We start from the raw sequence: 16,788 nt of genomic DNA, 5'->3' as shown, positions 1-16,788 counted from the left end.
TTCTGCCAGTCTCTATCATAGTTCCGGATAGCTTCCAGTCGAATACAGCTCTAAACCTAACTAGCATCTGTGGAAAGGTGAACACCTTTTTGGGTTTTTGAACCCGCTCACCTTCCAAAGAATCAGATTGGATGGACTCAGTGTTCACTTCTGTCTGCATGAGAGTCCCCATCAGATTCTGTGGTTCTGGACTGATTCTCTAGAGAAGGTAGTCCCATCATCATTCTAATTAGGAGCATAGCCTCCCAGATTAGCTGACCGTAAAACAGTTTTAGTTAAGGAAACTACAGCTGCCCTGTACATGGTAATAACCTGATTGTCTGTTGTGTGATGAAGTATCTTTTTCTTCTTACTATGAATTACACTAGAGGACAAAATATCTGGGGACAGACCATGTCGGGCAAGGGCTATCTTACCCTGGGCCTCTCCTGCACATAAATGGTTTGGTTTTCCCATACCTGAACCAGGTACTAGAACAGCCCTGGAGGATGTGTCTGACTCCCATAGTATAGAGGGTAACAGGCTCACACCAGAGGGTGACAGGGAAAAAGGTAAGTGGTCTGCAGGCTGGCTTAAGGTAACAACAGATTCACAAACCATAGGCTGAGGCATGGTTTGTTTATTTTTTTTTCTTTTTAGGTACAACTGGGTTTGATGGGGGGACAGCCATATCAGGATCCATCAAGTCAGAGAGAAAAACAGCAGCCAGAATAATACAATACACGGACACTATTAAGGGCAGATGAAGGGCAGCAATAATGGAAAATATAAACTATGCCCCCACGCAGCTAATAGGGGTAAACTGAATAAAATACAGCAGAAACAGTTTAAATTGTGTTACGCCTTGTTCTACAATCTGTACATTATAGTAAACAGCAGCACATTTAGTCACAGTACCAAGTAAAATGCACATGTCAAAATAGTGACAAAAAAATCAATTATATGCCCTTAAATTAAATACAGACATTTTAGAACAGTGTAAATAAACATTTATTAATTAAGGATGCCCTTGTCAGAAATGAAAAAAAGTGTCCACAGAAAATGCAAATAATCTGTTGTAAAACTGTGATTTAACAATAAAAATTGCTGCAGTAGGTTTAAGTTAGTAGTAAATATCATATAAAGAAAAAGACAGAAAATGCAATATTTCAAATGAAGCAGATACACAACAGAAACAAGAGACCTAGTGTTCAACTGACACCACAGAATGTCAGTTTCCCAGTACAAGTCAAAAAACACTTTAGAAAAGCCCCATGACTGCTTAAACACAATATTAAGCATACAGATACAGTAATAAGTCAGAATTCCCAGAGGAATTACCAGCAGTAGTAAAAAAAAGTTAAAAAGTTAACGCACACACATGATATATATATATATATATATATATATATATATATATATATATATATATATATATATATATATGTATATATTTACTTTAGAAGATCGAAAGCCCATAACATTGAAATTTAAAACATTGAGACCAAAATCTTGAAAATTCAAAACACTGAAAATTCAAAACATTCAATTTCATAACATTGAAAAAAAAACATAGGAAAACATTTAATGTATGCCAGCATAAATACAGACAGAAGCAAATAAAAAAAACAAACCATATTACATTTCTCCCCTGCTCCCCACACCCCCTGCTACTTAAATATATCAACTCAAAGATCACACTACACAGAACAAAACAGCAAACTGCCTGTTTAAATTGTAAAAAAACGATCCTCAACCTTCTTTTAGAAACACTACTTCACTGTTAAAACATTACACATTGCTATATATCTCTCCAATACTTACTGGAGTTTCATAAGTAATTTCAGTCATGTTCCCTTCTTACTTGCTATACTACAACATAACACATCTTAGTGTAATGTAGTGTGATCTCATAGTTGATATATTCAAGTAGCAGGGGATGTGGGGGGCACAGCCCCCCACATGGGGATGTATGGGGGCTTGCCCCCTGCTTATATTTGAAGACGTGTAATACAGTTTGTTTTTTATTTCTTTCTGTATGTAGTTGTGCTGAAATATAGTACATGTTGCTTTCCTGTGTTTTTTCAATGTTATGGGATTCAATGTTTTGAGTTTTCAGTGTTTTTAATTTTCAAGATTTTGGTCTCAGTGTTTTGCATTTCAATGATATGGGCTTTCAATCTCCTAAAGTGAATCCATATATGTGTGTGTGTGTGTGTGTGTGTGTGTGTGTGTGTGTGTGTGTAAAGACAGAGATAAATTAAAAGTATATGATAATAAAAAGGAAGGTTAGTTCCCAAAGAGATATGAGTCTGGAAGGTGTAATCCACCAATATAGGTTTTTGGGGAGATTCAGCTGTGTGAGTCCTACAGCTGGCAGTAAAAGACCGAATAACTAACTGACTTTCTGTGATGAGGTTAGGTTTTCCCTGCTGGGAGGGGCTTAGCCAATCCCCTATCACAGGCAGTCAAAGGTAAGGATTCTGAGCTTTACAAAGTTGCCAGCGTGGGTTTGTGTAGGCAGAACCATCATGCCACTGACATAGTGTGCATGATGAACATCTAGCAGTAGTTAAAGCATATGTCACCAAATGTCCTTCATACCTACATGAATAACATCTTTGAGATGCCTTTAATAGAAAAACACATCTATTATGTATTTATATTCAAAATATTTGGAATAAACTGCACTTTATTGTTTTTTTTTTCCAATTTGGAAATTAGCAAATATTCCAATCACCGAGTCCAAAAGCTAATAGTTGATAGTTTACTTGATGTCAGTATTTTTTCTCAACGCTTTGGTTGTGCTTCCTCTTCATCTCTTGCTTTTACCATGCTTGTCCTAAACTGCAAAATATTTTTGCTATGTCATGTTAACCAAATAAATATATTCCCAAGTTTTACATTTTTTACTTTGCTTAAATTCTTCCACATTCCTGTTTACACTATCCAAAATGTCAAAAGATGCATCATAAAAATACTCCTTGCATATGCATATTACCCTGATTTCTTCTACATCAAGCACAGGTAGTTTAAAAGCAGACTGCCACAAAATGTGCCCTCCCTGTGATCGAGTTCCATCAGTTGTAAACAATAAATTGCGCCAAACTGTGTATTCAGTCAGATCATCAGCTTTTGCTCCCCGCATGCAGATACCACAATAGTTCTTATGTGTACTCATTCGTGTGTAACTCACTGCTCCCTTATGTTTTTGAAACAGTCCCTATCACTTCACTGACCCCCTCCGGCCACACTGATATGGAACAATTCTGACACATTGCTTTCTGTTGTAATCCACTGGATGTTTCAGGATTCCGGTCACTGATTTCTACATAGTAGTACCCCACACTGTTTCTGCTTGAGATCCAGAAGACTCTGATTCCTTCCCACTAACAGCAACACTTTTGCCACACTATATCAATTATATGCTCACAAAATTACCAGCTACATAGGTTCATAGGTTCATAGGTAGGTACTAGGCTATCGGCCCAATGGCCTATGTAAGTCTAGCCAGCAAGGTTCCATAGGTTACGCCACCCAAGAAAGTTATTTTCCTATGCCACTGTCCAGCAGAGACACAGAAGTGATCTCTGGGGTGTATTTCCTATTTCCCATCCACTCATCAAGATTTTTCTTGAAGAGTGCTAATGAAGAACTTTGCTGGACATAGATGGGTAGCTTGTTCCAAAGGGTCTATTCCTCCATCCATTCTCCCACTAACTCTACCATTCCCTCGCTCAAACATATATCTAACAACGCCTCAGCCAGGAAGAACAGGAGAATTTCCCCAGTATCCTAGCCAAATTCTTCTTGTCTGTATAAATATTACTTCAACATCCCTTGAAAACAGGCCATAAGCATAGATGAAGTAAACCAGTCAACAAAAACTAAATTCACAAACAAACAAATAACAGCATTTAAGCACGTGTATTTAAGCTTACTGGAGACACTCACCATCCAACCCAATGTCATAGTCATGGGTGACTTTAATTACCACACTGTTAACTGGGAATCATATATGACACCACACAGAGATTCCTAGACTTTGTAAACACAAACTTTCTGGACCACATTGTCAATAAACCAACCAGGGGAACAAACATACTGAATCTGGTACTCAATAATATGGGGAAGTGCTGCACACCCTCCAGTGTAATGTCTTCTTTGATAAGGTAAGACCACAGAACCCCAGCTAAACTTAAAACATTTAAAAACCACTCCAAGTCTAACTTGCTACTATATCCCGAAAAATGTCAAGCACCACAATCCCTGAAAACACTTTTGCCTATGAGGAACTGTTTACATAAACTCTATACAAGCATATTAATAGCTGCATAGAGGAAGTTGTACCCACCAGGAATAAGAAAAACAAGCCACTCTGGTGGAATTACAGCATCAATAGCCTATACCAGAAAAAGGAAAACAAATCATGGCAAACAATAGGAAGTGTAGCATCCAGTAGGATAAAAGCTCTATCATCAAACTAAATAAACAATTCAGAGGACAAATAATATCTACCAAAGCCAAATCTGAGGTAAATCTGGCATCCCAGTTCAAAAACAGCCACAAGGCATTCTTTAGCTATGTCCATAATCCCCAAGGCAATACACAATTGTGTGCAAAACTCTTTGTTAATGGATCAACCTACACTAAGCCAGAAGATATAGCAAACCTACTAACAGAAAAATACAGCTCTAAGTGTACCCCCCAACCTCCTCTCCCCAACTATCACTAGGGAGCAGATTTCCAATTCTCTCTCTAAGGCTAAGAACACAGCATTGAAGGGCCCCAACAAAAGTCTGGGCTGCTTTCTAAATAAGATGAAACATGACATATCAGGACCTCTGAAACCACTATTTAACTGTAGCCTCCAGATAGGTTTTGTGCCTCATAACATTGAACAGCAACCATCATCCTTCTGCACAAAGGTGGGCCATCTACAGACCCTGGAAATTACAGACCCATAAGTCTCTCTAGTCTCATATGCAAAGTCATGGAAAGAATTATCATGGAAATTATCAATAATGACATGGGAAATGTGACACAATAGCCACTCTAGCATTGACAGACTCAAGACATTAGGTATAAACTCTTATGTCACCCAGTGGGCAGCCAGCTGGCTCACAGACAGAATACAGAAGGTTAGACTTGGGGAGTCCACCTCTACAAAGGCAGCAATCACCAGCGGAGTCCTTCGGGGATTAGTTCTGGGACCACTCCTTTTTAGCATCTACTTCCCTCACATCAAGGCCAATCTGAAGCACCTCTGGCTGTCCAAATTTGCAGACAATTGCAAATTAGGAGCAGTCATAGAATCCCCTACTGACACTCATGTTTTCCAACAGGGGCTGACACAGACAAATGACTGGCATCTGAGCTATGGACTAAAACTAAATGCCAAGAAATGCATAATAGTTTCCTTCACAAGGTGAGCCATCCCTGGTAACTGTCATATTAACAACACAACCATAAGAGCTGACACATTAGTCAGGAACATGGGGATGCACATAGTAATCTAGCCTTTGCCCATTATGTGTCTGCATTAGTGAGGAAATCATTTTATGTTGTGTACCATATAAACAAAGATATGGCATCTAGGTCCAAGGAGCTCATCAGACCTGTCATACCACCCCATTTGGTATGTACCTAACCAGACACATCCAACAATGGAACATCCATGGTTATTGCTCACTAAAAGAATACAGGGCTTAAATAATATGTCCTATGCAGACCACCTCAAAACCCAATCTCTATATTATGTTTCCTACAGGCTGCTGAGGGGAGATCTATGTCTGGCACTCTAATGAACCTCCTGCATATTTGCAAAATAAACAGTACCACAACTACCCATTCTAAAGACATAAACCTTTCCCATAATATAACTAGGACATGCTGGAGAGACAGGTATGTATCCCACAGATTACCCATTCTATGGAACAGGCTTCCCATCTGTATGAAGCAGAGTTCCTCCCTAATGCAATTCAAGCATAATTTGGACAACTGGATGCGGAACAGGAAATTCATCCCTGGCTTAGCATCTATGTCTCTAATGGACACAGATATCCTATAAATGGTTCATCTCCCAGGACCCTTCATGTAATTGTTTCATCTGCCAAGCCCCTGCTTACACTACCAAGGGTATCAGAAATTTTCAGAGATTGGGGATGCATGCCTAGGCTTAAAAAGGACCCAGTGGTCATTAGCGTAGTATCTGTGAACATGTGAACCTGTATGCCATATAGTGTCTATATCATGAAATCAAAAGACGTAAATGTCGAATACGTAATGGTCGACACCTACTTGTCGAAATACCTAAACGTCGAAAGCAGTAAATATCATAAAACAAAATACCGAAATGTTTTACTTGGCCATTTCACGTACACGACGTGAAACGTCACTCACAAGTTACTCAGTATATGTAAATTATTATATGTGGATATTATGTTTGAATTACATTATAGAAAGATATAATGTAGAATAATGAAGATATCTTTGATAACGTGAAAATATCATGGTGTAAATTATTAAAATATAAGGGATTGTATAGATATCAGTAGGTAGACTAGTTCGGCGTGCATACCCGTTATACCAGTAGCAGCTATGGCTAACGCTAACAAAACAGGACCCGGTGTGATAGGTAATGTGTACGAGCGTGTGGATTCACAAAAGGGAAGGGATATGCTTGTGATTGAAGGATATCTGCACATCTTAGAAAAGGTTGTGAAATATAAAAGGTACTGGTGTTGTCATTTAAAGCAAAGCCATAAGTGTAACGGTAGGGCTGTAACAGAACGGAAGGAGTTGCAGGACATCTTAGTGAAGTCTACGGTACATCAGCATTATCCAGATGCAACAGAAATAGATTAGTACATTGCCTGTGCGAAGCTGAAGCACATGTAGAGCAACTCCTGCCCTGTTAGTTGACGATGTGTTGGCTATTACTTCCTTGGAGAGTGTTGTCACATTACCTACACGTAGGTCCCTGTTACAACGTGTGAACAGAGTAAGACGTAAAGGTCTTTTAATGAATGCAAAGCCTACTACTTGTCTATCTTCTATTTCATTAGATGAATTTAAGCTAAAGGAATCTAGCTTTATTCAGGAACATAAGGTGGATATACATTCTAATTTGCATGTATTGGTATTCACCACTCAGGAAAACTTAGTGGATCTATGTGACAGTAAAATGTGGTTCATGGATGGTGTGTTTTTGACTAAGGGGAAGTTCTGTAGGCAGTTGTATAGTATACATGCCATCATAGATCGTAATAATAACAGAAAATGTGTACCTTTATTATATGCACTAATGACAAAGAAATCCTTTAAAGCGTACAATTTTATGTGGGAATGCTTGCTTACATTATGCACACGGTTGAACCTAACACCAAAAGTGAGGTTCCTGTTATGCGATTTCGAGTTAGCTGCAATAAAAAGTATTGCAGCTAACTTCAGTGAAGTTATTAATAAAGGTTGCCTGTTTCACTTTTTGCAGTGTGTATGGCGTAAAGTGCAACACCTACAACTATCGACATTGTATGGTACATCCGTTGAATTCCAAAGGGCTGTGAAAGAACTGATCGCTTTGAGTTCCCTACCAGAGGATAAGGTTGTAGCAGTATTTAAAGAGCTATGTAAAACCTTTCCTGTGGAGGGTAAAGCGCTGTTAAATTACTTTTCCAATGCTTTTGTGTTGGGACGTGTACATAAGCAGTTTACTCATTCAGTAGTTGTTAGCAGATTCCCTCCAATGTATCTGATTGCATTCTGGAATGTGTCTAGTCTAAATGATCATGGACTGCCACGTACACAAAATCATGTGGAGGGTTGGCACAGCAGAATACGTTGTCTACTTGGCAGGGGAATGTCTGTTATACCCTGTGTGCTCTCTGTTTTAGTACGAGAGCAGAATAGGGTGGACGAGATACGTTTACAGCTGCTGTCTGCATGTGCCATGTCACCCAAGAAAAGGAAGACTATGGAACGTGAGGGACGTTTGAAATCTGTCCTTTGTAATAGGCATGAGTATACTACTGCCCAGTTCCTAAGAGCTGTTGCTATGTTGTTAAAGGTATAACGTGACATACTATGGACTATAGATAGTATGCACCATTCACATAGTTTGGAGTTTTCGTGCAACCTTCACATATCTTTATTTAGTTCAGGTATGGTTTTGTTAGTAGGGGATATACTCTTTATTTCAGTTTACGTGCACTAGGAGATATATTGCATATTTAAGTCTAGCTGTAAGTGTTATTGGAAGTGTAAGTTGAGTGACGTGTTGCGCTGTAGTGGGGTGTGTTTTATATTACATTCTTGGCGTTATCACACCGGGTGTTGTTTGCTGGGAGAAACAAAATCATTCGACATTTCGAGTGTCGATGTTTACGTTGTTCGATGTTTAGGTATTTCGAAAAGTAGGTGTCGACCATTATGTATTCAACATTTGCGTCTTTCGATTTCATGATATAGACCCGCCATATAATGTGGACTTCCCTAGGTGTGAGAATGTCCTGCTCTCATATGTTTGGTATGACCAAGTAATATGTCAGAAAGTGGTTAACACGTTTTTGAAAAGGCAGAATAGTTTTACTTTTACAGTCGTCAACACAAAACCTTGCTGTAACATAATTGGAATTTTTCCAAAAAGTTCATTAACAAGGGAATCTTGAAAAGGCATAAGCAATAACCAGTATAACCATACCTGTACATGCACAGCTATGGTTTCACTGAACTGCGCTTACTCCATTTTTGGTTTACTAGCTTATCTCAATATGAGTTTATGATTAATCATGTACCTGAAAATGGATGTAGTAAACTAAATGAAGTTTTTGTTCCTACAGGCCAAAGAGGAAAACTACCTCAGTATCACTGAAAATTACTTCATCTCCAGGAAATGAAGCCACTGGAAGCAATCCAGTTCAACCTGTTCATTCTGCACTTATTCTTCCATTGTCCAAAAATTCTCAGAGGGTATGTAAAACCATTTCTTCATAATGTTACAGAATGTACTCATCCTTCAACAGTTTCCAAACCTAAGAAACATCGTTCAACTATGTATCTAATATAATCATGAAAATCATATTTTATATGAAAAGTGTATGGATCAAGGCACTCTTGTCTAATATTATAGAGTATATCTTGACTGAAATATGACATTACAGCACCAATACACAGATTAAAGTGCAGTATGAAGTAAGTGATTCTTAATATAAATAAGGATAATCTAATTCTTTAAGAACCTGTAAGAAAAATTTAATATAGTGAATACCAATCCTTGTAATTTCTAAAGCATACTCGAGAGAACTTCCAATGAGCAAAGAAAAATCTATTGGAATCAATGCACTTTGGCTATCAATGGAATGTAATTCTCTCAGTCAGAATTTTTTAATTATTTTTCTGTCCCTTTATCTACCTGGCCATATAGCCACCATGGCACACTTTTGGTCTGTTCATTTCCCCTATCATGCATGCCAGAGTTCACCACATCGCTCTGCTGGTTTGGTCTTTTTCAACATCTGAGATTTGCCAGAATGAACCCCCTAATCTTTATAAAGACATATCGGAGTTAGTGTCAGCTGTCAAGAGGCTGGCATGCTTTGTTTGTATACATACTGCCCTCTCACTTGTGGCCAATGAGCATGGTACAATACCGTGCTATACAGCACAGAATTCAAATGCAGGTTTCTCCACTCCTTTGCTACAAGGCAAACCTTGTAGGCGTTGGTGACCTCTGCCTAATGTACAAAGCCATGTCTAACCCAGACCTGATGGACATGCTACACTTAAAGAAATCCCAATCTCTCTAAGCCACATGCTCAGACTAAACATTGTCACCACAATAAACAGAACATGCTGGAGGGATAGATTCCTGTCCCAGAGACTTCCCCTGCTCTGGAATAGGCTGTCCATTCATGTCAAGCAAAGCTCCTCATTAGCCCTCTTTAAGAGAAATCTTGACAATTGGACGGGTAATAGGAAATTCACCCCAGGAATCACTGCTGAGGCTCTGCTCGACAGGGGCACAGGAAAATAATTTTCTTGGGTGGCGAAAGCCAGGGAACTCATTTAGCTAGGCTTGTATAGGTCCTAGGGCTGATAGCCTAGTACTTACCTATGAACCAAAGACTAGGATGAAGGCCATCATTGGCTTGACTCATGTTTTCAATTCCTTTAACCTAATACAGGTAACTTCTCAGACGTCCCACAAAAGGCACTCTTGTGGCAGTAATTCACTAATCCTTTCCCATAGGATGGCTAACACAGAGCACTGACCACTCAGTAGCAACCATCACCAGCCGGCTCCTCCTTTTCTCAAGCTGCTATTAAACCTAAGTCAGCTGGGACAGGTCTTTATCTTTCTGCATCATGTTGCCTGCATTCCCTCTCACAGACCTTTCCTGGGATTTATAAACACAGTGCATAAATGCATAATTGCATCATGTGCAATAGGTTTAGTATGCCATTGGGGAATGCTTTGTATAGCTATGACTGGCACATAGGGGTACTCATTACACCAATGTATGGCAGGCAGTTCCATGTTCAGGCTGACAGGCAGAGCTATGTAGCACTACAGTGCTATATAGCACCTTGATGAAAGGAAGCTAGTTAAGATGCAGTCTGTCCTACCAAGTAACTCAATAACAGTAGTTAAGCATGAAGGTGGACCACAGGTTATAATCATATTATGTTAATGAGAGGATGTGGTGCTGGAGAGCTCCGACTGCTGGGAGTTCACTTGCATCACAGTATAGGAGCAGGTCAGCTTGTTCTGCAGCATGCTCCATTGCTGGAAATGTTTTAATGCTGTGAGTTGATCAGCTCTCTGTGCTCTGTGCTCACTATCATATCAGTGAGGGAGAGGTTTACTGTGCTCAGCAGTGCAACAGCATCTAGTTATAGATTTGTCAATTCTTAAATATTTACCAGGCTTGCAGTTCTGGTGACCATTGTGGAGCCTAGCCCAAATCCCCAATTGCCCTAAAGCTCTGTCTGCATTTTTGCTCAAACTCATGCAGTAGGCAAATGAGGGCTGAGGGAAGCAAACTCTGTACCATAGGAGTAACAGCTCATGGCCTTTAACCCACAGCCTACTGACATTAATATTCTTGTCAGTCAGCAAACTAAGGAGTATTGTATATAAATAGAAATAGCTATGACCATATCATTTTCTGGTAGCTTAAACTACATGTAATTTAAAATGATCTTTCGTTAAATGTATTTCCATGCAGCATGGTAAAAAATGTGTATCCATTTGTCCAGTAGAAAATAACTTTTAAGAGTTTTTACCCAACACAGCAGGACCATACCTGATGGCTTTTCTACCTGCACCCAATCAGGCCTTGCATTCTGCAGGAGCAGTAGACAGACATCACTGGGCTGCAGGTTTATATATACTTGGTAGGCATGCAGTCCAGGGGACCACTGAGCAGCCTAGCTCTAATTCCCAGTTGGCCCCAAACACTGCCTGGTTAAGTGACTTGCTTAAGGTCAGACAGTTGGCAAATGAGGGCCGAGGAATGCAAACCTTGTACCACAGTATCTACAGTTCATGGCATTTAACCCTCCACACCAGTTGCTAGACACCCTCTGTGCCAACTAGTCCACAGTTAATATATCTTCACTTACTCTTTTAGGTCCAGTCCATATGCAAATGCTCATGGCTTAGAGAATTTTGACTAATCCTGAGAGGAGGTCATTTGTCTTTGCAACTGACACAAGGAGTACCATGCTTACAAATGGGGTAAAACTGTATACAATGTCTTACCCCATTATGTAAATACCTTTATGAATAGCTAAGTGTTTTGTTATGCTGTTCTACAGTGTACCAGCCTTACTCCATAACAGACATTTTTATTAATACGGTCCTTTTTTGTGATAATATTTTCTAACCATTTTACATAAATTTCTGTTGACTGTCCTGTGTGCATATCAATTGAAATGTCATCTTTACATTTTTTAATGTACACAGTTATCAGATAATTAACTACAAAAAATTATTTTGCCCACACTAAATAGTAAATTGGTTTACAAACAGCATTGTGAGGAATAAAATAAAACTACATATCCTGCCACTGAAAATACTGTCTAAAGTAAGTGGAATATTTTAAGGAATAAAATAAACATCCCCTAAAATGGCATTCAAGATAAAGATGGCATGCTCCACTAAAATTTATAAAAAATGTGCTTTGGTTCAGTTGTCTAAAATGTTTGTCTACATGTAAACCACAGACAGACTCACACACACACACACACACACACACACGCACACACACACACACACACACACACACACACACACACACACACACACACACACGTAATAAAGACTAAAGAGTAAATTAAGATCAGTTATTATATTCCATATTTCTCAAATTAAGCTTTAATGTGCATATTAAAGTTGCAACTGTTACTGAATTGTGTATTTCTGAACTAAGTTTTAAGTCTTTTTAAAGAGGTGTGCATGAACTGGCATAGTGCCAAAGTGCATAAACCTGTAGCAGTGGGAAAAGGGAAAGTCTTGTTGATACAGTTCCTATAGTAATTATGTTGCCACAAATATGCATTATTTTATTTTTGCAAATCCTGCCCCATTAAGGTATTTCTTACTTTCAGAAAAATAGATCAAGTTTTCATTAATTAATATTCAACAAAAGACTACATAATTCCAAGAAACAGATGAAGCAGAGGAATGCTGTGGCAAACAGAATGTAACTGTATTATATATATATATATATATATATATATATATATATACATATTCTGGTGTTGTAACCATATTCTGGTGGTATTATCATATACATATACATCTATATATATATATATATATATATATATATATATATATATATATATGTGTGTGTGTGTGTGTGTGTGTGTGTGTGTGTGTGTGTAAAATTATATTCTGGTGTTGTTACTACTATGTATATATGTAACCATACTCTGGTGGTGTTTTATATATATATATATATATATATATATATATATATATATATATATATATATATATGTGTGTGTGTGTGTGTGTGTGTGTGTGTGTGTGTGTGTGTGTGTGTGTCTGTGTGTGTGTGTGCATAGATACAGATATATGTAATCATTTTCTGGTGGTGTTATGTTGTGAGGCCCACCACTTATGTGATGGCCACCAATATTTGTCATCCCTTGGGCTAGTAATCAAGGAGCCTGAATCCTCACAATTGACACTGGAAAGGAATGTGCACTTGGAATACAAATGGATAAACTCTGTATTTCCTGATGCAGACCTCTCTGCATCAAGTTCAATTTCCTTTAAGAGCTCATAGGGAACACACTCAGCCTGAGGTCTGCATGTCTCTTTATTTGTCTTCCTCCAGGTCCCCAATAACACTCCCCAATGGTACAGCTGTAAGGTTAGGTCCTAAGTAGCTGACACACACACTCTGAGAGATTTAATTTTCACACACACACACACACACACAACTTGGAAAGGCTGGCACAGGTTACCCACTCTACCAACGTTGCCCAGACTATATAGTAGTTATCACTACCACCAGTCAGTTACTATAAGGCTCTTAAAAGGGTATCCAATTATAATGTGTAATATTAATACTAATACAAATAGTAGTAGTTTACCAAGATGGCTACGCCTTCTGGAGTGGCCCATACAGTGCCACCAAATCAATTTAAGTACTCTCAAAGGTTAGATACATTCTACAAGGACCAGTCACAATAAAAGTTGTAACTATATTTAATAAGTAATAAAAGAGCATGAACATATTGAATATATATTCACAGTAAACCACAGAGTTTAGTTCACAGGAAATATTGAAAAGAACATTGATGGACAGACTCAGATAAATAAAGAAAAACAATATCTAAACTAAACTCCACTATATTCCTGACTGAATCTAAGAGAATTACTGTTCCCTAGTTAAATTACTTATTACCGCAAGGCAAGATACTGTGAGTGAGGGTCTTTCTAGTCAGGGTTCCCAAAAAGAATACTCAGAACTCTGAAATTTCTCTTTGTGATACCTAAAATATAATTTCCAAGAGGGCTGGCAGAATGACCTCATCTGGTCACCTGACTCTAGCTTCTCACAGTATTACCCTTTTTAGCTAAGACAGGAAGTTAGCAAAGAAGGCCACAGTACACATCCAAATGTTTATGGCAGTGCCTGGGGCCTCCCTCTCTTCACTCAGCTAATGGACAAAGGCTCTACTCCAGACCCAAAGTCTTCGGTCCTATTCAGCACTATGCTGTGCCGTTTAAGAGCTCATTTACATTTCTCGTATTTTTCTTAAAGTTAACCTCTGCTGTGCCAGTATCCTCTATTAAAACATATATAAATAATTCAGCTACAGTAATACATGTACATTTCTCTTCACTTCAGCAGGGTGTACTGTTGATACATTTCAACATACCCAAAGCTCATAAAAACATTTTTAGCACAAGCATCTGTAGAAAATCAGTTTGACATACAAATGACATACAGTTCTAATAAAATTGTAACACAAGCATCTTGTATAAATCAGTTTGATATTCAAAGGACATATCATTCTTTACAAAACTCAAGCTGGTTGTGCTGGCACTTGCCCCTATCATCACCTATGTATCTCTGTAACCATATTCTGGTGGTGTTACTATGTATATATGCAACCATATTTCGGTTGTGTTATTATGTATATATTTAATCATATTCTGATAGTGTTACCCTGTATACATGCAACCATATTCTGGTGGTGTTACTATGTATATATGTAACCATATTCTGGTGTTGTTACTATGTATATATGTAACCATGTTCTGGTGGTGTTACTAGGTATGTATTTAACCATATATTATGTACATGCGTAACCATATTCTAGTGGATTATTATGTGTATGTATATATGTATATACAGATATATATATATATATATATATATATATATATATATATATATATATATATATATATATATATATATATATATAAATAAACATATTCTGGTGGTGTTATTTTATATATATATATATATATATATATATATATATATATATATATATATATGTATGTATATATGTATATATATATATATATATATATATATATATATATATATATATATATATATATATATATATATGCAACCATAGTCTGTTGGTGTTAAGATATATATGTAACCATATTCTGGCGTTGTTATTATGTATATATGCAACCATATTCTGGTGGTGTTACTAGATATAAAACCATATTCTGGTATTATTATTATGTATATATGTAATCATATTCTGGTGGCATTATTATTTATATGTGTAATCGTATTCTGGTGTGTTTATTTTATATATATATATATATATATATATATATATAGGTTCATAGGTAGGTACTAGGCTATTGGCCCAAGGGCCCATAAAAGCCAAGCCAAAAAATGTACCCTGGCTTTCGTCACCCAAGAAAATTATTTTCCTGTGCCCCTGTCGAGCAGAGCCACAGAAGTGATCCCTGGGGTGAATTTCCCATTTCCCATCCAATCATCAAGATTTTTCTTGAAGAGTGCTAATGAGGAACTCTGTTTGACATAGATAGGTAGTCTGTACCAGAGTATGGGAAGTCTCTGGGACAGGAATCTATCCCTCCAGCATGTTATGTTTATTGTGGTGACAAGGTTTAGGTCCCTAGAGCATGTAGCTCGGAGGGATTGGGTTTTCTGTAAGTGGAGCATGTCCAACAGCTCTGGGTTTGACATAGCTTTGTATGTTAGGCAGAGATCGCCCCTGAGTAGGCGATATGCGATGGAGTAAAGCTGTAGTTTTTTGAGACGGTCTGCATAGGGCATCTGTTTGAGGCCAGTAATCCTCTTTGTGAGGTATTTCTGTGGTCGTTCCAGTTGTTGTAGATGTCTTCTGAGGTACATACCAAAAGGGGCATTGTAATCTATAATGGGTCTAATGAGTGATGAGTAGAGGGGAACAATGACCACTTTTTTCTGGATGAGAATCCTTTTGTGATGAGATGAGCCATGTAGAAGGATTTCCTGACCACTGTGGCGATGTGATTATCAAAGGAGAGACTACTGTCCACCTGTGTCCCAAGGTCTCTTATCACATTTTCGGCATTAAGTACACTACCAGCTATGTGGTAGTTCATGGGTACAGAGTTTTTACAAAAGGGGATGACAATACACTTTTTGGCATTGAGCTTCAGGCCATGGCTTTGACACCAGGCATCTGTCTCAGTGAGGCCCTTTTGTAGGATGTCCACATCATTAGGAGTTTCAATTATGGCTCCTAATTTGCAGTCATCTGCAAACTTTGTTAGCCAAAGACCTTCTGTGTTGGCCTGCACTTTAGAGAAGTAGATACCAAACAGTATATAAAACCATATTCTGATGTTGTTATTATGTCTATATGTAACCAAATTTTGTTGGTGGTATTACTATGTATATATATATATATATACACACACATATATATATATATATATATATATATATATATATATGTATATGTGTGTGTGTGTGTGTGTGTGTGTGTATACAACCATAGGTAACCATGTTCTGGTGGTGTTACTATGTATGTATTTAACCATATTCTGGTATCCTTATTATGTATGTATGTATGTATATATATATATATATATATGTAACCATATTCTGGTATCCTTATTATGTATGTATGTATGTATATATATATATATATATATATGTAACCATATTCTGGTATCCTTATTATGTATGTATGTATATATATATATATATGTAACCATATTCTGGTATCCTTATTATGTATGTATGTATATATATATATATATATGTAACCATATTCTGGTATCCTTATTATGTATGTATG

The 16,788-nt window shown here is 37.6% G+C and overlaps 1 protein-coding gene across 1 annotated transcript in view; it reads left to right on the top strand.

Annotated features, from left to right (window-relative positions):
* The window catches only part of MYOT (myotilin), a 1,852,166-nt gene that overhangs the window by 414,539 nt on the left and 1,420,839 nt on the right, over positions 1 to 16,788 (top strand). Inside the window, exon 3 of the mRNA XM_044068976.1 lies at positions 8,820 to 8,949. Coding sequence (XP_043924911.1) covers positions 8,820 to 8,949 — 130 coding nt within the window. The remainder of the gene's footprint in view (positions 1 to 8,819; positions 8,950 to 16,788) is intronic.

Source organism: Protopterus annectens, chromosome 4.part0 (genome assembly GCF_019279795.1).
Source record: "Protopterus annectens isolate FY-2018-M chromosome 4.part0, PAN1.0, whole genome shotgun sequence".
Lineage (NCBI taxonomy): Eukaryota > Metazoa > Chordata > Ceratodontiformes > Protopteridae > Protopterus > Protopterus annectens.
This window is presented reverse-complemented; position numbering and strand designations above follow the sequence as displayed.